This window comes from Bombus vosnesenskii, unplaced genomic scaffold (assembly GCF_011952255.1).
Source record: "Bombus vosnesenskii isolate JDL3184/JDL3185 unplaced genomic scaffold, Bvos_JDL3184-5_v1.1 scf7180000013263, whole genome shotgun sequence".
Taxonomy (NCBI): Eukaryota; Metazoa; Arthropoda; class Insecta; order Hymenoptera; family Apidae; genus Bombus; species Bombus vosnesenskii.
Genome location: NW_022882923.1, coordinates 2,167,616 through 2,193,757, shown reverse-complemented (window position 1 = coordinate 2,193,757; position 26,142 = coordinate 2,167,616). Strand labels below are relative to the sequence as shown.

The 26,142-nt window shown below is 30.8% G+C and overlaps 1 protein-coding gene across 10 annotated transcripts in view; it reads right to left on the bottom strand.

The window, feature by feature from the left end:
* LOC117233747 (peripheral plasma membrane protein CASK) overlaps nt 1-26,142 on the bottom strand; it is a 260,101-nt gene that overhangs the window by 18,053 nt on the left and 215,906 nt on the right. For 6 of the 10 annotated variants that reach the window (XM_033494308.1, XM_033494324.1, XM_033494343.1 and 3 more), the window contains 3 exons: nt 15,414-15,605; nt 14,563-14,727; nt 12,906-12,980 (listed from right to left, as the gene is read on the bottom strand). In XM_033494308.1, coding sequence (XP_033350199.1) covers nt 12,906-12,980; nt 14,563-14,727; nt 15,414-15,605 — 432 coding nt within the window. The remainder of the gene's footprint in view (nt 1-12,905; nt 12,981-14,562; nt 14,728-15,413; nt 15,606-26,142) is intronic. The other 4 variants (XM_033494315.1, XM_033494334.1, XM_033494348.1 and 1 more) reach the window with 1 other exon arrangement.

Here is a 26,142-nt window from a genome sequence, read left to right as displayed (position 1 = left end):
AAAAAAATGTTAAATTAAGTTGAACTGCTCTATTTATATGCTCGCTATTGTAAATAAAATCTCAGATCTAAGAGATATTGCCGTAACCCGTAGTGATAACCATGGACAATAGATCGGTGCACAGGGAGAACAACACGAGTAATCATAAATTTCAGGTAATAATATATATATATATGTGCGAGAGGGATCGGAGTCCGCGCACAGTGGTCGTCGTCTATATATATATCTACGACAAACAGAGAGAAGAGAAATCACGTTGGAGGTGACGTGCGACGAATCATGATGTTCCAGCAGTTCGTGCTTTATTATATCTTCGTACAATGCACCGCCGCAATAATACCGCTGTTCGTTTTGTCGCCGCCGATGACGGGTCTCTGCTTTCGCGTCCGACACTATACGTAACAGAGAAAGATCACTTCCCAGATACAACGTGTGGTACAATTCGTTTTCTTATCGTTAACACGAGAGAGAGATGCCCACCGGTACAAACGACCAGGGACACTTACGTTTTTCTTTTTTGCGCTATGCCAGCTGAACGAGGTCCACCATTGATATTGGTATCTCTGGGACTCAGAGACTGACACAGACTTAAGCGTATTACAAGCGGGTATATGCATGGATCGTTAGGGGTTTCGTAAAAATACAGATCGATATTGTAAGCGCGATTGCTTAAAAACTGCGGCTTGGTTAAGTGTGAGTAATATGTTGCTGCACAAAACAGGAACGATTAAGTGTTAGAAAGTAGTTAAAATTCGTTTCGAACACCGAACGTCGCTTTTCTTCCTTGCGTTTCGCTATTGTAATTTGTGAAATAATCACATATATCTTTAAACAGCTTAGATTAAAAATTAAATTTTATTAAATCAATTTAAAAATTATTTTGAATAGATTTGATTACTAGCGTGAAGAATTTATATGTCTAATAATTGAAAAATAAAGTTGGTAATCAGTTTGAGTATTTGAACGTTTGCCTGTTTTGTGCTGGTCCATTTAGTATGATCGGAACGACATAATAATCGAGATAAATCTTACATAATAGAATCCATTACATTAGCAGGTTTTACTTACACATGTAATAATCGATAAACTTTCGAATTTCGTGTAACATTTATATATGTATGTATATGTATATATAGTACTTTTCGACACAATTTACAATGCTTTACAAAATCTATCTCAATCAAGCCGTCTGTACACATGTAGATGACATGGCCTCACCTCGTGGTGATATTGCAATCTCTTCATGTTGGATAATGAAACAGGATCGCTGGATCAAACATCGAAACGACATAGAGCTATATACATGTACAAACTATGTACAAAAATCGAGACATAAAACATCACGCTTGTAGCCGCGAAATTAGGATTTTAATCGTACTGTCTGTCAAGGGAACGTCGATAAATAACAAAATTCCAATACTCTTTTTTTTTTATTTTGAAGACCCGACTAGTTCGTTATGGAATTCGGTAAATATCAGGCAATTTTTTGTTCTAATCTACATTCTTTAAATTTTTAAAAGGTAAAAGGGTTTCGGAAATATGATGAAAAAAAAAATAAAAAGGATATTGCAAGCAAGAATATTTATATTGGGTGTGTAGGAATACTTTTTATGGATTATAAACAAAGAGATCTCGATCTTGGACACAATACTTGATTTATATTATATGTTAAACATTTAGTTTATATATTTAAAATTGAATAATTCATTGAATAATAAAATACCATAGTTGATATTGTTTGATTCAATGACGTTTACTTTCAAATTTTGAGCTATAGTCTGTATGTTTGAAGATATGAGTAGCAAATAATATAAGCAATATTTTTAAAGATAAACTACTCTGAAAAATAAAAATACGTTGGTGTATTACCTCTACTTTTTTAAAGGTAATATTATTGAACATATTCAACGTATAAATCATCGAATTTAGAATAAGAAAATATTATCTACCTTTAACCAATGAAGAGCAGTTTTATAACAAAGTTTTATAACAAACGTTTAATATTTTTCGAACAATTTTTCAACGCATCTTATCGCCAAAAAATGAAAATTCACCTAACATTCGTATCGAATTCCGTCGCGAACCAGCGAGGTGTAAGAAACATAAGAATTCACAAATTATCTAAGTTCTCCTATAAGGCAATGATCTCGCGTTATATTTATTTCATGCTCGTGTAAACTAAAATCAAAAGGAAATTAAAAGAATTGCAATTCACGTGACAATTAATCAAGAAACTATTGTCTGAATCATCGGACCACGTAAACGATCTGTATTGATGCGTTCCGTCCTTCAGGTACGAGAAACGTAGGAGCTTTTACATTACAATAATTTGTTTACAGCAAATCGTCGTTATTGTTGTTCGCAAAACTGATCGAATCCCCTGAGATTGTGTTAAAATGTAAATTTACGAAACTTAAATTGGTGCGGATAGAGAACGTAAAACTCATCGTAAGATTGGCTACCCTCAGCTGCATGTTTAGAGATGTTTGCACATTCAGTGACATTCATCTGGACATTTCTAAGTAAGGAGAATCCGCTCGTGTTGAGGATGCGAAATGATTATGATTAAAACGCGTGTTGCCATGACTTCAGGTATAACAATGATATTTCTACGATACTCGCGTGTTTGTACCAAGAAAAAATCAAATCGCACTACTTGCTCGGATCGGTGATTGATCATCAGATGACTCGCAATTTGTCAAATTTATTTCTGTAAAATTTGATTTATTTTATCACCAAGTTTGTATCTATCAATGCTGATAACTTGTATTGTAATTTACGATTTCCAAAGTTTCACTAATAATATTAATTCAATTATGCAAGCTGATTAAAAAGTAGCTATATTTCGAAGTTGAAGGATTAAGCTACAGATGAGTGTTACTTTTCATTTTTATATTCCATCATGTTATTTTTATACGATTAGTTCACTAGCTTGATATTGAAATTTATTTCAAGTATATATGGCGTTGTTGACTTCAAACATATTAAAATATCGCAATTTTTATGATCTTTAGTTTCTACATTATAATCGTCGGTATAAAATTGTACTATACATATATTGTACCATTGCCATATAAATATTTCCTCCGAATTTCATACATAGCTTTATCAATCAAATTTCAGAATTTCTAAATTCCCAGATAATCCTAGAATTTTTACTTTTTCCAATTCAGACTTCAGAATAACTACTTGCGAAATTACACATCCATATATACGATATTCCTATGTGTCATTTTTTTCAATTGCAGCTTTTTCAATAAGAGAAATCATTAACAGCTAATGCTTAATTTTATTCAAGAAATATTTTATAAATGGTGTAGAAATTCTCTCTTGCTTGGATCTGAAATTTGCAGATCCATAGCTGTATAAACTAACGATTTAAAAAGAATAGTTTCTTCCACATAAATAAATTCAATCACCGATTCGAGTATGCATCGCGTCGTGCAGGAAATAAAAATGTCGGGAGCGTTCAAATGTAATTCGCGCGATCGAATAAAATTGTTCGAACGATCAAGATCGAGAGAAATCGCACAGTATGAATTAATTAAAATCATGATGCAAGAAAACTATAGTATATAATATATACCGGTCAGAAAGGAAAGCTTTCAACGTTTGCAAAGATATCCTTCATGCAGGTGAGGGTATAATGAGGGGTGTAACAAAAGCTTCTTTACGACAAAAAACAACAAACAACATTCCAACACATGTTGTAACGAAAGGTGCATTCCTTACGAAACTTGTCCGCAATAATATTACTGTCTACCAGAACGAATGTGATTATCCCGACGTTATGGAATAACAGACAAAATAAAAACAGAGAGAGGAAAAGATATAAAGACACAAAGAAAGAATAATAAAGATAAAGATGAGAAGAGAAAATATTACTCAAACAGAAAACAGAATGAGAAGGACTGGAGGCAGATTGTCCCACTTTACTTGACTAATTTCATTTTAAATCATTTAGCCTTTACATTTAGAAGAACAATGAATAATCATTTGGGTAAATTTTATGTTAGTCGAAGAGAAATAAATGATGTTATTTAAAATTGTGTAATCAGTGATGTATAGATTTGCTTATAAGAGATTCAACGTTCGATAGCTTTCGAAATAACTGCTCAAAAAATTAAAATTTCAAAGAAACGTTTCGTTCTCCACTTTTTAATCTATTAGATCGCGTACTGCGATAATTACGCAACTTTAATACTGTTTCGGAAATATATCCCTCGAATGAGAGCAGTGACAAAGGTATTTAGGATGGTCACGTGAAATGGAACGCACCGGTAAATACGTAGGGATAGAGAACACAGAACGAGAGAAATATATAGAAGGGATCGAAAGAGAGAAACATGCAAACGCGCCGTGGACTCGAAAGCGCCGACCAAAGCGTTTTGTTACACCGCTCGACTATTGAACTTTGCCTTCTTTTCGCCTGTTTTCGTCTGCGTTTCTATTCATCATTGCTTTCTGCTCTTCTTCTTCCTCGTTCTTTTTTTTTCATTTCGAATTTCACAGGTACGGATTGCGGGATCGCACTTAATTATCTTCTATCTGTGAAAATGAGACTCGTCCCTGTTTCGTCGTTTCGCTGCTTTGCACGTGAATATATGTAATTACGAAACGAAACAAGGCGCAAAATTCGAAATTCGTCGGCCGCGATTCAGGACTCTGCGTCCATGTTGAAATACCGACACGCTTGTATCAAACTGCCTCGACATTGTCTCTATATGGTGCCCATGAATAGTTGACTCATGGCCAGTTATGAGACAGACAACGAGCTAAGAATTATCTACTGTATCTATGTTCGCGATTTTTCTGTCTGCACATCTATATATGCATTCTGTGTATCTTCCTCAACAGGGCGAGACATATTTCGTGATACTTTTTTCAAACAGTGATTTTTCTGTGATAAAATAAGTCTAAAGTGTAGAACAGTAATGTTTCTTGGAGCCTAAATTTTAGAACATCGATAGGCAAATTTTCGATAAGTTCTTGTTAGGACGATCAACGTTAACCTTCTTGTTTTAAAGTGACTTGTCTAGAATCTATTCAGTCTTCAATATACAAATATAAGTGCTAAAGTGCTAAAGTTCACTTTTTGTCAATTTCTCAATTTTGATACACACGTGATTAATGTTCGATACTTGGGAAACAAATAACTTACTTATTATAAGTAAATTTATTTATTCTTATAAGATGATATAAATAATAATAAATTCTAGGATAAATATTAGAAAGTTGTGTTTCTAATATTATCAGTTTTGTGTATTTTTTAATTAGCAAAGTCGATCAGTGTGATTTCTGAATGATTAATATGTTGAAATATTTGCAATTCTCTGTATGTTTGAAATCTTTCAAACAAAGTTATATTATACAGGCTGCTATGAAATAATGACGAAATATTTTAAATTGAATGGAAAAGGACAGAGATGACGCAATGGAAATAAAGCTCTAGTTTTATTTTCAAATACGATATTTTTTTTTAGGTAGATAAGTCATTTTAATTGAGGAAGGCAATATTGCTATATTTTGACTGAATTGGATGTGTTGCTTAAAGAAGTAATTTGTCACAGCTTTGTGTACTAAAAATGGAACTGGTTCGGTAAGCAATAAATATTGACGCCTCAAGACGTATTGCATTATTTATTGCCTAGTCAAAGCTACCATTAAGCTTGGAAAAGTGTGTCAGACTACTACTTTGTTAAATGCAACCCATTGCTCGTTTATTAGAACGAAATATAATGATACTTTGCGGAGAAAATTGATAAAAATGATCCAACAAAAGTCAATTTTTTTAAAAAGGAAGTTTCACGTAAATAAAAAGTTTCATACACTTTCTACTTATTTTCAGGAAAATCACCCTTTGTATACGTATACGATGAAGCACGTCGCCCCCTGTTTGCGCAGTTATTCTACGATAAATCATCGGTTTATTTGGTGCCATAGTTTTCTTGGTGTTTTTCAAGATTGCAGCATTTGCCGACAACTTGTAGAAATGTAGTTCTTATGAAATTTGAATCTTAAGTTTATTTAAAATTTTTAATAATAAAGTAATATTGTTAATGAAATGAAAATGAGAGATAGATCATTATTACGAGCAGTAAAATTTAACAAATCTGGTAGATATAAAGAAATAAAGATTAATAGTAATAAGTCTCAGCTCTCTCATTTTGTGTCAATTCAATTTATATAGATAAATAAATGTAATATTTATTAATAATTATGAACCTAAATTTTTATCAAAAATTCTGAATAATTTAAGTCGTCCTATATTTATGCAAAATGCAATTAATTGTTCGCACAATAATTAACAAAATTTCTTTGTATAAATTACGTTTTCGAAATTACCGATAAATGTTACAAATTTGAAACGAAACTAAGAAAACCGTGAGATGTTTGAATATGAGATTTAGTGTAGAATAACTTGCGAGATAACGTATGTTATGCGATGCTGGGTATTACTTCTATTAAGTTCATATTTTTCAACATTTCCCAGAAATTTTAATTATATCGTCTCTATACGTGGAAAACAAACTCTGCATTAAAAAATAATATAAAATATCACGGTCATAGTTTGACGTTCATTTCCGAATGTGATTGTGTGGTATAATTACCTCGTAAATTGTTTGTATTAGGCTCGAAAAAATTTATAGTCGAAACAAGCATTACAATGCATTTTAAAACAAATATATACAAGGACTAAATAATTATTATAAACGATCAGAAATATTTAAAAATTATGTAATCATATGCTTTGTATATTTAATACTTCAACACTCACTCAGACTAGTTAACAATTAATATTGTCTGCACTGTGACGTATAATAAATATCCATCTACCCAGAATCGACATTGAGTTATAGTCAAACTTTTAAGAGAAGAGGAAAGTTCGTCTTTCCCTTACATATTTTTTCATCGCAAAATTACTTTCCTCCGTACTCTATTTGAAATGAAGCAGTTAAATAACAAATGTATAAATATTGTATACATACATACGTAAGTATATGTATATTTGAAGCAGAAAAAGGAAGGGAAAATATTCGTGTTTATGTGTATGTGTATATATGTATGTTCAAAATCCTGCGCTATAATATGTATACTATATGTATATCGAATTATATATCTCTAATATCTAATTGCGCAAAACAAGGATGAACGTAGTAATCAAACGTTTTAATTAAAAAATCACATGTAAGCTGAAATCGAATGGCATTTCATGTTTGCGAGAAACATTCCTTCTAATTTCGCGAAATACTATTCAACCAACTGATAAATTCACGATTTTGCATGTGTGTGCTATTCAAATATAGCTGAATAGCATAGATAACGCGTAATTTTGCAGATCGATAATCACGACGTGATTAATCGAAAGCAGCGTGGGAAATTCGTAGTAGCAAAGTATGTTTCACTTTGCGTTAAACCTAATCATCACAAAGATAAATCACGTGAGAAAACAAATTATTCAACGATAAAATTTTGAATCTCTGTTGATGAGAGGTCATTGGGTACTGAAATAACATCTATCTATATTAAGCTGAAAAGTGAATATTTCTTGTTTTCGTACATTTTACGGTTCACATATAGAGAAAGAAACCGGAACTGGAATTATCGAACGAAGCATACCAAACAATTTGCGAAACGTGATAAATTAATATTATTTGATAATGTGAATAGGTATTATGATCATTTTAAATTAAAATTTCTCTCTCCGATATGTGAAACGGTAAATCAAGCTCGCTATAAAAAATTGATCGAATGTGTAATGGATTTAAGTGTTTTTTGTGTTTAAATAATATTTTGAAAGTAGACAATGCAATAAGTGTATATGTTTATGTGTGTGTATCTGTATGCCTTTAAGGAAATCAGTGAAAACCTCCGTTTAGCAGTTTCGCTGAATAATTCATTCAGTTTACGCTCACACGTCAAAGTGAATTTAGTTTGGACAAGTACATTTGCAATGGTGGACGAAAATTACGTTATTTTCTAGTGGAAGCGACAGTTGGTATAGAAAGAACATTGTACCTATTCAAGCCCGTTCTTTTCATAGTTCGTTAGCAGATGACTGAAAACCTCATTTGTAGAGGGAGAAGAAATGGCTCAATTAAATCCTAGTTAGCTTCATTAAAAAAATCTGCATTATGCTTGCTGCTTCCCGCGCACCGTTCATAATGAATTTATAACGTTATCTCGTACTCCGTATTAGATACCTCATTTTAATATTAATTTCACTCTGTACGTGTGAAGTAGAGTTACTATATGTATATATATTGATTTTATAAACGTAATTTCCTAATATGAGATTATTCTCGTACTTTTTCGGTTTATTGAAGACAAAATCCATATATTTCATTAGTTTCGAACATACAATTTCATAAAAATTAGTTTGGAAATTAATTAAAGAAAAAATTAATGAAAAAATGTATTTTCATCTAGGTATAAAATTTTAATAAAACCATTGTTTTTAGAACATTTGTTAAAATATGAATTGTCTGACAATGTAATATATCGTTTAATTAAAAGGAGAAAATAGATCATAATTAATTTCAATATAATTACGATATATCTCATTTTAGATAGTAATGTTATATATTACAAAGAATTCGCAAAAGTATCAGATATCATTTCAGATAACTACATTTAATAATTTGCACGTAAAAAACTTTGGAGATATCAAAATTGAACAGCAATCTTTTGCATTAAACCTCCACATTTGACCCAGTTTCGATTCTTTTAGCAATTCAATTTCCAGTACATTGAAATTCAATGAAATTCTATCATTTCTTAATGCCTATTGGTTCATGAAATTCACATTTATTGTTCTACTCTCTGAATTTTACTTAAGTATAGAGCGTTAATGTCTATGGATTTCTAACGTCAACGAAAATATTAGGCGAAACCATAAGTAATTTCCAATTAACTTATCTCACAGTCAACTAATGCATCGATCATTCGTTAGTATAATACAGTTATTATTAAAAAAAAAAAAATAAAAATGAAAAGAAATTAATTCACACAAAGTAGGCAAAATTATGATACAAACGTTATGTAATACTATAGTTTCCATATTCTAATGCGAACTAGATATTAAGTCATTATCAAAACTATTGGACGGACGAATATTTTTTAGAAAGGATTGACTTTATTTTCAAATATCATTAAAAAGCTATTTTACCCTGCTTGCGAACATTTTTAGAAAAACGAGTCGGTTTGCTTATCTTAAATGCTTGCTATGTCTATATTGTAGCAAAAGAATTTAATGAGTGCGGATTGGAAAAATACATTTCCATTAATGACATTGGAAATTACTTGATAGTTCACCTAACTCTAGAGACAACTTTATACCAACATTCTAAAAATAATAAAATGAAATGTCATATATATATAAATTTTGTTTAAATCGAAGAACAATATTAGCCGATTGTAATGTTCAGGTACGAATATATAGAGATTATATTGAAACTTTATAATGAAAGATATATTAGAAGTTATATATTCACACATATATATATGAACCCCCTTTCTTACTTTCGAGAACTGCGATTCTACATTTTAATACTTTCCATATATTGAGAAATATTTTGCAGTTACATCGCTACATCTACAAATAAATTATGTTTTCCTAATCGATTCACTTTTCGTAGAATCTAGGTTTATTAAGCAACTAGATATTCATGTAAACTATTATGTAGATACCATTATTCAACGTAACCTACACTTTAATTCCTAACATGTTGTATAGAACACGCGATATCAGAATATACGTAAAAATCGCCCTAATTAAAAAGAAAATATCGTTTTCAATAACTCATACTTAATTACGTCAATTTATATGTAAAGTAGAGACATGTTTATCAGTTTAATCATTCTGAATAAATTTGCTCCTTAACTTTGACAACGAAATGAAAATATGTAATATCGCATAAAGAATGTGTGTAAACAATTTAAAATATAATTTAGTGAAATAATGGAAGAAATGTTTGTAACGACGTATAATTAAAATTGTATAATTAATCAGATCTTGCAAAATGTAAATAAAAATTCCTTAAGCTACTTTTTAAATTTTAATCTCTTAAATAATCTCATTTATTTATTTATTTATTTTTTTAGTAGCTTAAATACTGACATAAACTATAGAAAACTATCTCAAATTCTACGTTAATATCAATGTTCATAATCTTTGGTACATGTGTTTCAAAAAACACTCGAATTAATTTCAATATCTTTCTTATAGAAATATACAATACTATTAGCTGATAAGCATCGATGGGCTATATTTTTATTTTGTAATTACTATTATGTGATCAATATTTATTTCACGATAAAGTGCCCAATTTACGTTTGAAACGCATAAAATTAAACGCAATGATTTCAAGAAGTGAAATTGCAATCAGAATTTCAATTCAGAACGCAAAGTTAATGCTCACAGCTTTAACGCTTCGCAGAAGCTCTCTAGTTGTTTAACTGCGTAACACCAGATGTATTCCACGTGGAATCAAAACACGACGGATGCGAGTACACAAGGTACACCGTAATCCACTATACGAATCGCCTCTTTCCGCGTTTATCCTTTCGTGAAACTTGGTGTGTAACTATGTATAAACTAGCGACTACCGGAGGAACTTCCCAAGTTCCATTGTAATTCTATTCAAATCATGCTCAATCTTCTACAGAAAATTAAACGCGTGATACGAGACTAAATACAAAAAGGAAACTTCAGCTGTTCGCTTTAGCGATAAATAGTGATTAGAAGGTTTTAAATAATATTAAAACATTTACGAAAATTATTCTTTTAAATGGCACTGAAAGTAACTAGATAATTTTTAATCATAATGTAATTAAAATATCCACCAATATTATTCGTTTTTATATAATATTAAAACATTGTAAAATACAAATCTTGCGTTTGTAGAAATACGTATTATGAATAAACTTAGGGCGAATAAAAAAAAAGAATACAAATTGACTAGAAATAATTTGTACCAAATTCGAGCGCTCTCAGTAATGAACTTCTCAAAATTATCTTCGGCCGTGCTTTAAGATGGAATTCCTTATTTAATTTCAAGTTATATCGCATCCTCTTATTTAACGTCACCCTATATAGGTGAACTGCAGGCTATCAAACTGTATAACTAAATATCAGACAATTAATTTCTATGATCACAGTGACACGAGATGAAACAGTTATTTACGGTAACATAGTTTATAAAGCGACAAGTGTAGATACCTATAGAAACTACGTATACCTGTCTTTTAAATGTGTTTAATTATCGCAGGCTGTGAACTATATCTACGATTTAATTTTCGTATTGTTAGCAGACATAAAATTAATATTAGGTAGTAAGTCGAAAATATGCAGGTGAAAACATGAGTTCATATCTACTTTAAATTTTTTAATTAACTTATATGTATGCCGTGTTCCCGAAATATGTAATCAACTAAACTAAAGTACTCTACATGTGACTAACGTTCAACGTTAATGAAGATAGCAAGACAAATATTCAAAATATTAAATGACAAGGACTGGTTGGCACTGCATCACGTAATGACGATATAATCTTTCTTTAACAAATGAAAGAACTATAGAATTTTTTGTGAATACGTAACAAAAGTGTAAAACCGAAGTACGCTTCAATAATTTGATTTTTAATATTCCTTGGACATTTCAACATACCTACGGCAATTTTACATAATCTGATAATTGATTTATTTGAACTTTTATATTTGGTAATTAGTGACGTTATATAGCTATTCACAATTACGCTTGTTTTATGAGCATTGTTTCATGTAGATCGGTAATAAACGCTTATCGAGACAATTCGTTAATGAAAAACCTATAAATCTCACTCGCCTTTAACTTCTTTAACGTACGATTATATTGATAGAACTGTTTCTCAATATAATCAAATCTAAAGTAAATAAAATAATTTTTTAATAGATATACAGACACAAAAACAAACTATACAACATTATCTATATTATCTTAAAATTGAAATATTAGTTTGTTGTACATGAACTATCTAATTTTACAAGTAAATAAAATCTTTCAACAAATATATAAAGACTGGAGGATCCATTCATGTGTTTTACCCAAAAAGAACTAGTTCTGTGTACTATTACGGTATTCATTAGTACAATCATAAAAATCATAATTTTGTTTCACAATAATTAAAGTTTATTAAATTTGATGGTTCATATTTCGAATAATATCATTTTGAATAAAGTGAAATGTTAGATTTCGGAATTTTGCGATATTTCAGAAACATAATTTAACGTGAAAGAGCTAATACATGAAAGCCCAAGGAACATAGCAACAATATTCACATAAGAAACAGCAACATGAATGACAGAACTAGACTAACAATCCTTCACTCACCATCAAAGAATCTAAGAATACAAATTTAACGAATATCAATTTCACTGTCAATATATTAATTACCTATTAATATCTTAAATATCGTTATTTAACCTACTTACGCGTTATAAGAAAATACTTTGATATTTTCCAAGCGATTGTAATCGAAAGCCAGATTGATCGTTAGAGAAGACCAATTGAACGAAATCGAACTGGAAACTATTTCTAGTTGAACTGGCGCTAATAAAACTATAAGAATATGCCGGATCAACTTATCGAAGACTCTTCATGTTTAGGATTTTCGCGACCTGAGAGCCGATAATGGGTTGAGCCGTCGTTTAGGCGTGCTATCGGTTGACGAGGAACCGCTTTTGTTTTTAGAAGACTTAGATTTATTTTTCTCCTTGCTATTGGTGGTCGAGGAGGTTTTCACTGATTTTCCGGATTTGCTCGCGGCAGTGGTCGAGCCGGTACTCGTTGACACTGCCGCGGCCACGGGTTTATTTACTGTACTTGGGCTCTGGGACTGGTTTTGGATTTGGATTTTAGGGCTTACTTGTACCTCACAGGGGGGTGGTGCGCTCCTATAAGACGGCACGATTTTGAAGGTCACCGAACCTCGTGCTTCTCGCTGCAACAGAAAGCGGAATTGTTAAAGTAATAATTTCGTGGATAGGTCGTTTATGTTACAGCGCATTTAGACACACCGTACACGTGTTTAAGTACGTCACATAATTGAAGTAGGTTGTATCCGTGGTTTGACGAAAACTCTAAAAGATTGCATTGTGTAAAAAAATGCTTCTTTTTATGAATTCAGTTTTTCACAAAATTTGTACGAATATTCTTTTGATAGCTTATTTCTTGTTTAAATTAAATGGTATAGAGAATACTGCGATATATAAACATCATCTTCAGAATTTTTATGTATACCGTTCTATATAAATCACAGGGAATTCCGTATACGTTTCGGTTTATTGTTGCATTCATTGTCAGGTCTTCGAAACTGACGATAAATCTGACGTGCATATCAAAATGATGGAAGATTTTATTGGTCATATAAGAGATCGAAAATCAAAAGACATTTCATGGATATCGGTCAGATTGTATAACTCGCTGTATGTGTTTTGTTGTCGATTCATCAATATTGTCTCGCAATTGTCCCTTCCTTTTCGAGGATAACTATTATGGTAGTATATTTTCATCGTCGTTAAAAAGAAATATTAATCCATTATAGTTGTAATAGCTTTTGATCTATAATATTTAAGGTCCATGTTAATCACACATTTTTCCTTATTTTTAATATTTTACTTGCGTATACTATTTTTTATACCTTGCTGATAATTTACACCTGTTTGATAGTAAAAATGTTCTCGTCGTTGATATTACGATGGAAATCGCTATTGGAAAAAATAGCATTAGCTGTTCGGAAATGTGGCAGAGCCATTCAATACTAGAGAAGGAAATGATGTTAAAAATCCCACTAATTTATGAAGGCCATTGACATTCGAACGTCACACGTTACGCGATGTATGAATATTAGGTCGTAAAGCATTTACTAATTGAACATTGGAGAGACTTTGATTTATGAAAGTGCTTGTACGTTGGTTTTTCAAGTTTTCCGTAAAAGTACCACTTTGTATTTTGATATCAATCTATCTTGATGAACATTTTGCGTGTTAATAACTTAGAGTAAGATGTTTTGAAGGGAAATGAACTTTTCAACATTTTATTGTTGTGAATTTTATTATTATTTATTATTATGACCTGTTGTAGACAGCCGATGAATTAAAAATCTTATTTCTTTAAAATGACGAATATAAATAATATGTTGGAATAATATATTGAAATCATAAGATAAAAGGAATATTAATGTTTGAACATTTACTATCAGAAAATGTATACTTGCAATTACGAAAATAATACGTAAGTTGATTTTTTAAAGTAAAAAGATAGATTTCATTACACAATTTCATTTTTATCGTGTGATTCGTTTTGTTAGATATTTGTCGAAACGCGAGATATAGTCTATTTCAATTATGCGACTCAGTCTGCGCAGAATTACTTAAACAAACAAAATTAAAGAATTTTCAAATGTGTGATGTATGTGAAACTAAATAAAACATAATTTATATAGATTTAATACTAATTTTAATTTTAATTTTAATGTTATGAATTCATGGATGTTTGTGATTTATAGTTCGTATTGTACTCACGAGTATCTTTTGCAAGGCATTGACAGATTGATTAGCCACCGGTATTCCATTAATTTCTCTGATCTCATCACCCACATGAAGAGTTGCTTGTCTGTGTATCATACCACCGTGCATAATTCTTGCTACCACGCATTTCCCATCTTCGTTCATTTTTAAAGTAATTCCCTGCAAGCAAAATAAATAACGGTGCGTTTTCATCGTGCTTTTTTTGTATATCAATGTACATATATTCTAGTCATGAAAGACTAGCAAAGCATAAAGTACATGAATATCAATGTAATCTTTTAATGAGAAAAGTAACGAGGTTCTTGAATGAAAGGGTCAAATTCAAAATATTAAGCCATGCATAATTTCATATTACATCTCGAAAGAATTTGATTGCCGAAAAAGATGAATTAAATAAAATTAGAAAAAATATTCATTAAACGATGTCTCTATCTCCATCATATTAAACAAAAGAAATTGCAGAAAAATACAGCTCGGGAAGCATTAAAAAATTTGATAAAATTTCCATTATACTAGAGTTATTAAAATATTCAAAATTTACTCACTTGATGAAATTTATTTAATAAAATTAACGTGTAGTAACTTTGCATGATATGTGGTAGTTAAAATAATATTCTATGTAGATTCCAGTTGTTATAATTATATTCATAAAAATATAAATTTTAAAGATTCAGTCATCTATTTATTACACGTGTTGCATCTATGAATTATTCGCTCATAATTCTCTTTCATAATTTCATCAAAAGCTTCTCATTAAAAGAAAGGCAAAATTTATGAAATGAGCTAATAAGTTAAATGTATAGTATAGTATAATAATATATTATCGTATTATATTATTATTTTACCATCGGTTCATCGGTGTTCTTCTGGAATTGGACCAGCCTGACGCGTGTTACATTCTCGAGGTCCAAATCACCATTTTGACCCTCGAGATCATCGCCTCCGTTTAGATAGGGAAGAAGAGGCGGCGGTGTAACTCTGGTCGCTTCTTCGCCATAAACTTCATGTCCCGCTACGTCATGTGCTTGCAAAAGCGCCTGAAACAGAAGATCAAACGAGGGGAAATTAAACACCAGTCAAATATCGGTTGCTATAGAACTGAGCGAAATAAAACAACTGGTGTCACGCTATTTTGGTATCATAGACGCAATATTGCGTAGCCTCTGAATAGACGGCTGTTCGTAAACACACAAATACCTTTGTTTTTCGAGTTCACAAAATTTCGGGATATTGCAGTCTACCGTCAGGCTTTTTTCGCCTATGCGAAGCAGATAAGGGCGATGAGTTTGTTTTATTGATCGTGCGTGAACGTTGATGCTTGAAAGGGAATAATAAAAAAAGGTTTCGAACTTTAGTACATGGAATTTAAATATTATATGGCTCGAACTTCAAAATTTCATATAAAGTCGAATTGATCAGTTTAACGTTTAAATAACTCATATTCTAAAAGAAAAATTAGGTTGCTGCAGATGAATTGTCTTTTGTTCAAATAAAATTTTAGCAACATAATTTCTCCGAAGTATTACATCTATAATTATCAGCTCTATTTGATTATGTTAAACATATTCATAATTTTGGAGAAATTCTATTTGACAAAACATTACATGTGCACTAATTTAATAGTTTGGTACCGTATCTCGTTACCTCAAGCTCATTTATCTCGATTTTTTAATTTAATGTTATTTAATTTTATCAGAACCAATTTTGATCGTAACATTCTTAAAAAAGAGAACAAAACTTTGTTGTAAATACAAAAACAGCCGATAAAATTTTTGTATAACAAACCACCAGATTCGTTAAAGCGGTTGAATACGAAGTAGTTGTAATATTGTAAGCAACTCTGAATTCGTTAAAAATAAATTTCGCAGAGGTTGCGGTTTCGCATTTAATGGTACAAAGTTGAAACTGCGCTGACTGAATAATTGAAATACGAAAATAGTTATACAACGTACCGCCGAAACATTGCAGTTTATGCAACAATTGCTTTTACATACTTTGCGGGCTGTACGTTGGAAACATATCCAATTTTTTACACGGAGAACATTCGTTAAATTCATAACGCAGAATTGTTTGAATCGTAATTTACACAATATGCCGTATAAAGCGCTCACGAGTACGTAATTTATGATATTTCACGTTACCAAACACGATTATTATTCGTAAATAATCTAACGTTGAAATATTGTGATTACGCTGAAAATTAACCGCTTTGTTGTCTTCCTTTGTCGGTATTTTAAATTGAATAAAATGAAATTTTTGTAATTTTATCAAATATTAAAGTTGTCCCTTCTCATCTATGTTATTTTTATCCAAGAGTATCATTAAATTATGACAATAACATTGGTTATAAATATTCTTACATAATCAAATGTATAAGCAAAAGGATTTTTGGTTAATCATATATCGATAAACTTTATGCTAGGATATATCAATTTTTGGTATTTAGCGTACACTATGAATTTTAAATTACATGCATTTCTTTTATATATAATTGCATTTGTTGATATATAATTAGTAATATATATTTTCTTTGTCTTATAAGATATCAAATATAGATTAAACTATTTTGGAAGCAAATATAATAACTGTCCTATTACTTTTGAGCGAGATTCTACATGTATATATGTATATAGAACATTTAGATACATATTTCAAACTGGTAGTTCTAGTGTTAAATCTCCTCTGACACAACTCGTTCAGAACGATGGAACGATAAACCTTCTAACATAAAATCCTCTATACGGCATTCCTCTCAAAGACGTATGAGCATCGAGAACCTCTCGAAAAATAGTGAGACGAAAGCGAGTAGGAAATGTCGTTGACTCTTCCGTGATCGATTCCCAACGTCTCGACATCGACACGTTCAATGGTCCTCCGAACCTTTTTCAAGCTATGTAATGAGAGAAGAGCCACGTCGGACGGTTTGAAAAGCGGAAGAAAAAAGACCAAGAGGCAAACGTGAAGACAGCTTGTTTCGCGACGTACGATACGGCATGTCGTGTGAAATGCTACCGTTTTCAGAGTGCCGGTACAATTCGTTGGATAGGTGCCAGTGTCTGTGAAGAGCTGTTTCGTTCAATGCCGAAATTGCCGCGTTCGAATTCATGCGTTAATGTCCGGAGCTAGGGAAAATTTTGTCGAACATATGTATCGTAGCTTGTATTAACTAAAAAGTTATTCGAATACTTATAAAAGTGAACAAATACACATTACGTCTGCTACACGAAATATTTTACAATTTCATGGCCACTTTTATGGGATCAGATTATCATCATTGTATTGGAAAAGTTTAAAGAAAATCTAAAAATTTATATAGAAGGTACACGATATTTAGTGAAAGTATATATTTTGCAGAGATCACAAAAGTATTTAAACAGTCAATTACCCGTCACATCAATAAGCCTTAAGCTAAGTCTACACTGACAGACAATTGGCCAGGTGCCGGGAACATTGTCTGTCAGTATAGACTTAGCTTGAATATTTAGTACAATCATGTTTAACAGTTATTAGATGTTAAAGATTGCTATCAATGTCGTATACTAATTTTGTACTACATACAGGCTAGGCTGTCTAGACTGCTCACTATACGTAGAAAATAAATATCTTATAATGTTCCATATATATATTTAGATTGGTTTTAAGTTTAACTAATATAGTTGCGGTATATATGCGTTGAAATACTTTTGCAAGCAACTATATGAAGCAAATTCACAAGCGTGAAAGAGAAGAGGAACGGAAGCCAACAGTGGACAAGGCGATTGGCGAGAACAGAGGAAATACGAGTGTACGAAATTCATTCGCGTCTGGAACCAGTTTGCTTGAAATCGAGCCAAAATCGTCGCATGACTCGCATTGATAGCCGTACCACGTTTCTATTTCCCGTGTGCCGTGAACATCCGTCTAATCTATATGTAAATCCTCCTTGCTTGCACGCGTGTTTACGCGTATGTAACGCGCGAAAATGTGAAGATATCGCTACAAATTTAACCATAATTTTCGAAAGCGCCGGATTCGCCACATATCGGATAGGAAATAGGCGAGACTAGTGGAATTTACGCGCTTATCGAAAATTTTATTCACAAACTGATACGATTATTTGTGTTTCTGTGGATATATCACGAGATATTATTGAGTATCGGGAGAATAATGGAAGTTCAAATATTTCCACAACTTATAATAATTCATTGTAAATTATTGAAATAGAAGGATAACACGTTCATTTTTATAATTTATATATGTTTGCTAATTTCGATGTTTAAAATGCGATGATTTGTAATTGTAAGTCATTTATTTTAGTAGAGCATTCTGTTTGTTTCTTTACTGCTGCAATTTCATCTTTGTAGAGATTCGGATTACTATCTATAAGTAAAAATCGAAACGTTGATCATTAACCATTTTTACAGCTATTAAATCACTTGTATCGAGGATAGGATATTTTACTACCTTTTTCATTGGTGAGACTCTTTTTAATTTTTGTGTGTGTACAAATTACGAATATTAGATTAGTTTACAGATTAACAGAGTCCGAAGTATATATATTTAAATGTGACGTTGTAATGAAGAAAAGCAAAGAAAAAACGATGAAATGTTTCATTCGTTTGACGTGTCCTTTCACTCAGGCTCTGTCGACAAACGAAACGAACAAAACCTCTCATCAGGAACTTTAAATGACTGTGTAACTATAATCAAGTGTGACCATGGACTGACATAAATAACAAACTGGTTCAGTGAATAAATCTTGTTTTAAAATAATTTCTTTCAAAAATAATTTTTTCAGCACACATATTCTCAGGAGAACCACTTTCGTAGCTGCAGTGCCAATCATTCAGAACGAAATTTCCCAAGATACCACGTAAAAAACTTCAAGCTCTGTTATATTACTTCATACGTATTTTTGTTTCATGAATAACCCTTGTGCCAGATTTGTTTCTGATTATTGAAATGTTTATACTGTCCATCGAGATGTTTATTCGTCGTTCGTTTGTTTGTTATTAAAAGTAGGAAATTTCGTGTCGTCAATTTTGATAGTATTCCCAATGACGTTAACGTCGTTAATTATGTTATCCCATCGGGCATTCATTAATTAGAGACTGCTCGCTCGTCAGGGAAACACGTTTGTTCTGAAGGAATTTTTCTAGTTCGAAAACAGAGAAACAATGAACAGCAATTTCATTTAATTACGTTGAAAAAGAAATCTTCAGCAATTCTTTTACTAAATTAGAAAAAAAATCTCTTTCCGTTTCTGAAATAAATTTCATTTTCCTAATTCCTCCATTATAGTAATTTGTTCCCTGAATTAAACAGAATACGAAGCACAAAATAAATACGGGCAAAGGATTGAAAGTTCTAGAAACGCAATATATTTCGGGGAATAATAAATATTTGTACGTTTCAAAGGGTATGAAATTTGTTTAGTGAAAGAGTTGCGAAAAATTTAATCGTACTTGGAAGCAACATGTTTACATATCGAGAAAAACCAATAATTCTTGCGCAGTTGTATAATATAGTATAAAAACGAGTTATTATTTATATAGCCTTTATGATTTTTAATTGGGAATTTTATTTACGGTAGGTATTTATTTTACAGGTATGAAAATTTGCAATAAATTGTATCTGAATTATACTATACTGCTGCGATTTAACGATTTTATCATCAGCAGTAACAAGATTTATTTTCATTTCAACAAATGTATCAGTAAGATTAATATTTTTAAGACAGAAAGGAGACAAAAGAAATACTATTATACGATTTCAAAATTTCTCGTGCAATACAAAATCTGTATGAAAAATTTTTATTTCAATTTTTTTATTTTACTTTATTTTATTTCAAAGAATTTATACGTGTACAATAATTCGCGATTACTATAAATGTTGAATTGCACGATAATGTAAATTAATTGAATTATGATTGTTTCTTTGACAATTTTAATGACATTGCGGCACTTTAGATTCGGAAGATTAATTTTAAGACATGGTGACATTGCTCGCTCTTCTAAAGATCTCCATTTTGCTCCACTTGACTTTTGCTTATGCAATTTCTTTAGAAGTCGAGTTTACGAAAACTCCAACACTAGTCTGCTGTAGTTGAACGAGAATATTCAAAACGAAACGTAGTTGGAGTAATTGCTGGAGAAGTATGTCAACGGGTTTCCCAAAATTTAAAGGCTAACTCAGTAAATACCATAATAATATTTTTCGTTCAATTCATAGTGATAAATTTATATAGAATGTTCGTAGAGAAATTAAATTCAATGAGCATGCAATCTTTTTAATAAAGTTTATTCTCCGTTTTAATATCTTATCCGATATACATAACGCATTGAAACTTTCAGGTCATAGGAATATAAAACATATTGTGAAAGGAACAGAATATACAATATTAAAGAATGAAGATTAGAGAGTTATAGATAAAATAATGAAACGAGATAAACAACATATTCAATGTTAGAATTACGTGCAAAAGTTGATAAAATATGTTAACAAATAGTAGGAAATACAATATTATAAATACATATATTTTTTCTATTAAATTTTTAAAAAGTATTTTTTCAAAAGAATTACGTAATCTTGAAAGTATTTAACATTCGTAATGTCAAATTTACTCTATAAAATAAAATATATAAAATACTAAGCATTTCGATAGCTTAAAACACAAGTGCAGAAATGGCACAATAGTGCAACTTATATTATAGTAACCAAACTAAAATTAAATTAGGTCATGAAAATATACTGTAATTACTTAAAAAGATATATAAAATAAATCAATTGGTCTAAAACAGAGTTGAAATAAGTGAGTAATCTCTGTCGCGGTTTTCGAAGTAAACCTAGGTAGCATTAAAGGTATAAATTATCTTAATTCCAGTGAACGTTAAAAGGTATTACGACCAGCTGAACCTCGACCGTTTGTGACCACATTTGCACGTCGATGAGCCAGTTAGCGGTTTCGAGGGTAAAATAATATTGCTCCATGCAAATTTTGGCACGGTATATCAAGTGTGTTAGTATCCTGTAATCGAAAACTAACGCATCCTACCGACAATTCTGCCTACTGGATCCTTGGATTAGCTATTGTCTCTGTTTTATTGTAATTTAATGATTAAGTCTTTTAGTGTTCATTTCAATGAACATAATCTATTAGAAAGAAAAAAAATACACAAAAAAAGTAGTAGACAAAAGATCAAGTTAGAAAATAGACTCAGAAACAAGTTGGAAAAACGATACATATTTAATTACTTTTAAAAAGATTATATAATTATTTTTACTTGCAGTTTTTATTATCAATTATTATCTATAAATTTGTGAAAATACTTTATATGTATGGCTCTAAATAAAGATCTATTTGTCTTAACTTCTTTACGTCATTGTATCATATATGTATAAACGATAAAAACAATATAATTTCATGGTAAATAAGAGAATAATTTTCTAAAGCAGGCTATTACTTTGCTGTTTGTATTTTGAAAAACCCATTGTGTGGAAAATCTCATCCGTATTTTAAAAAACTCATTGCGCACAAATCAGCAAAATGAGAAAGGGAGCAATGCCTTTCATGAAGGAAAACCATGAAAAATGAACAGCAATATTGGCCAAGGTGCCATGCAATATCGTTGTAGGGCAATTTCGAGGTGGGAACCATGTGATGGGATGATGTCATTTTATGCGTAAAAACGGCACTTGTATTCTTCGAAACGAATGAATATAATATGTCTTACCTAAATCCACTGATTTCTCTTGACTTATTTCTTATCATTTAATTGTGTTCTATACGCTTTATATGTATACACACGTGTATTTGATACATAATAAACTTAAACTTTATTGAAATTAGATAAAATATAAGAAACTATACATAAAATATGGAATAACAAATAATTGCTTAGTTGTAAACAATTAATTATTAGTTTTATATTTTATGTTTAGTTTAATTAAAGTCCTCGTTTCACTTTAAAAGAACATTTGATTTTAATAAAAATATACAATTTTGGTTACAATAATTGATTATACATAGCATTGTATTTGTTCGCACACGTTCACTTTAATTCTGTCATTGATCAAAACTATATATGAAAATATATATGGTATATATGGTAACTATATATGGTAAAGTAAATTTTGTATTAAATGACAATTAAACGAACTAAATGACGAATTAAATGACGAATTAAATGTTCAATAATATTGGTGTATCATTACATAATATCATTCGAGAAATGGATACTATACTCAATTTCTGTATCAGAACGTTTCATAATTGTAAAAATAAAACAAATGTACTTAAAGACAAACACACTGTATAATATAAAATAATATGTATATATAATATAAAAATACGTAATGTGAATAGAGATACCTAAAAAGCTTGTGAAATTCTCATATAATTTGTATGCCCGATAAAAGGGGGATGCAGCGGCTGCTTGAGAAATAGATACGTGAAAACGAAAAAAAATCTAGAAGAATTTCTGCCCTGAGCTGAAGCTCCGCTCAAAGAGGCCGGGAGTAAGAAGTGGTAAAAGGAATGGTGCCTTTGGATGTGTCAGGGATGGCGGAAGAACCAATGTACACGTGCTATGGCTGGCGAATGTCTGTATGTGACACAGTTACACGGCCAAACTATGAATGAAGCAGGAGCTGCAGATAGAGATAGCAGTTACAAAGAATGGCCAAAATTTTTCAACCAAACTGTGTCAGTACGCTCTATAAGTAGAATCAGAAAAATATTGCTACAAATTGTTGTGAAAAAAGGGAAACGAGCTAATATAAATAATGGTCAATTTATATAATATTCGCCATGGCATTTGATATGTTTTGATATGCCACGTCAATTTATATAATTCGCCAATTTTGATAAAAAAAAGAGCTGTGTCTATACTAATAACTACAATTATGATACTAATATTAGTGTGGAAAAAAGTTCCAATTTCAACATAGTACATTTTTATTTTTCAATCTAGGAAAGATAAGTGAAATGATCATGAAAGTCGCATGACACGAGAAATTTATATAAATAAAAAATAAATAAAAATGTATAACAAAACTATAAAGTTCTCGCTTAATCGTCACCATACATGCCCTCTGACCCAACCTTTACTATTTCTGTAGTCAGACACGAGGTTGATAAGAAACCTTAATAATAAGTTCAGTAGCAAGTCTCCAGGATTCAGACGAAACACATACCTTCTTCCTTCTTTTTTCCCTTTCCTTTCCTTTCTTTTCCCTTCCTTTCTATCTCAACATGACGGTCAAATATACTATGAACTTTATCACTCTATGACCTAGTACATTTACGTCTTAAGTATACGTTTTATGTTTTAGTATAAAGATGACAACTCTTCTTTAATTTAATTGCAGAATCGATATTTCAAAGCAAATTTTACGCAAAGATTTACTTCTGCATTTCCTAGGTATTTTTATCGTAGAAAATCAGATCTTTTATAATTGTGAATTCACTCATTTTTTTAAATCTATCATTTATTTCATTCGAGAAAAGAAATTATTAATATTCATATAAGATTCGTGAACTGGTACACAAGTGCATATATAAAATTTCTCTTTTAATATTAGATAAAATGAACATAATTTCGTTGATGCATTATCGTAAAACGAAAAAAAGGCATATTATTATATACCTATTGTCTTCGAAAATAGATAATATATATAATAGTCGCATAATATCATCGATGAAATGGGCTTGACGATAATTTTCTCGTTAATTATTTTCTCACGCTTGATACCTTTTATTCAAAATCATTCGTTACAGTACAGATAATCAATATCATCGCTTAATTATTTAGTCATTTTATATAATAAGATAACAAAGTTATATAAATAACAAATTAGTGATATCGATCCATATGTATAGCAAACTTCATTCAGTCTTAATTATAGATCAATATTTGTGGGAATGTAGGTACATAAATTTAGAACTGAAAATAAAGAAATGTACTTAATAAGATATTCACGTTATTTGTCAGCTTATAATAAACAGAAAAGAATACTTAAATATTTGCTTTTTATATGAAACTTGTATTGAGTTAAACCCAAATTTAAATCCGTTTTTTTTTAGTTTTTTTAAGAATTACGACTCGTTTGATATAATTCACGAAAAAAAGTATAAATGGTTTCGTTCTTTAGAAAATAAAAATACATTTTTAATTTCAATTGTATTACAAAAACTTATCTTGATCTATTGCAATTAAAAAAATAGGAGCTAAATAATCCATACTCCATAATCGTTTTGACAATTGAAAATTAAGAATATTCTTTATATAAATCGTAAAGTATTATTATACAACTTCAGTGATTTTAACAATTGTAAAATATTAAATTATACCGTAGTAATTATCGTAGTTTCTATTCTTAGAAAAGGATTTTTACATTAAAATTAAAAAAAAATATCATTCTCTTTTGGTAAATAAATTTAAAAATAAACAGATTTCGTTGATATGAGAATATAGAATCATTTCTACATTATTTGTTACAATTAGACATCTATCTATCATTTCATTTAATTCCGTAGACAACTACGTTTCCCAACTTTTTACTCAATTTCGTCGCTCGCAGGACGTCAGAGAACAGTCAACTCAATAAAACATTCGTACTCCAGGCATGAAAGATCATCCGCTGCAGAAGTCGGAATTAATGTATGCACAAATTAGCTCGGAGTCATTACATAACACGACCCGCTTTACATAATCGCCTACGATTTTACGTCGACAGCGTCGATTACATCGGACAACTTGGTCGGTTTTGTGCTCCACCCTAACTACTGAATCCATTACAAAGGGTATTTGCGATTCCGTTCATACGAACTTTTTCACCTACCCGCTCACCCCTTATCCACAGAAAGCCACGAAAATGTTCTGTTCTCTTAGCAAGTACGAATACAAAGTCCTTCTGAGAAGTCCTTTATTTTCAAGTTGGACGAAACAATGTTCATTGGCAGCGTTCAAGACCGCTCTTTGGAACGACGTAATTACATTTTCTCGATATTAAATTTTTCCTTTCTCGATCAAAACGGAATAATCAATGTAGTTCAAAGTGTTCATGGTAAAATAGAACTGGGTACGTGTGCATGTAATTACTACTTTGACAAAGTGAATTTCTGTTTCTCTCATATTGCTTAACGATTGTTTTCATGCAAGACGATTTTGCGTTATGATTATAGGAAGGGAACTATGAAAATTATAGTGAAAGTATAAAATAACAAGGGATTTTTGTTTGATGAAGATAAACATTAAAGATTAAAAGTAATGATATTCATGTTAGCTTTATTTTAGAGCGCTGAAATGTTAAAGATGAAATCCATTACTGATCCATTCCATTAATTTATGGAGAACGTTTTGTTGATTTCCTTTCATTCTAATGAATGAATTACGAATATTTTACATTAATTCTTCTTTCTAATTGAAAATTCTCCATGCGTAAAAGATCGATGTGTAGCATCAATATGTTGTGGTGTCTTTCTTAACCTATGTATTTCATAGGGCAACACTCGTTCGATCGATATGTGACATTTTTTACTATTTTTACTCGTAGAATATGTTGACATCATTTTATGAAAAGAAAACTACATTC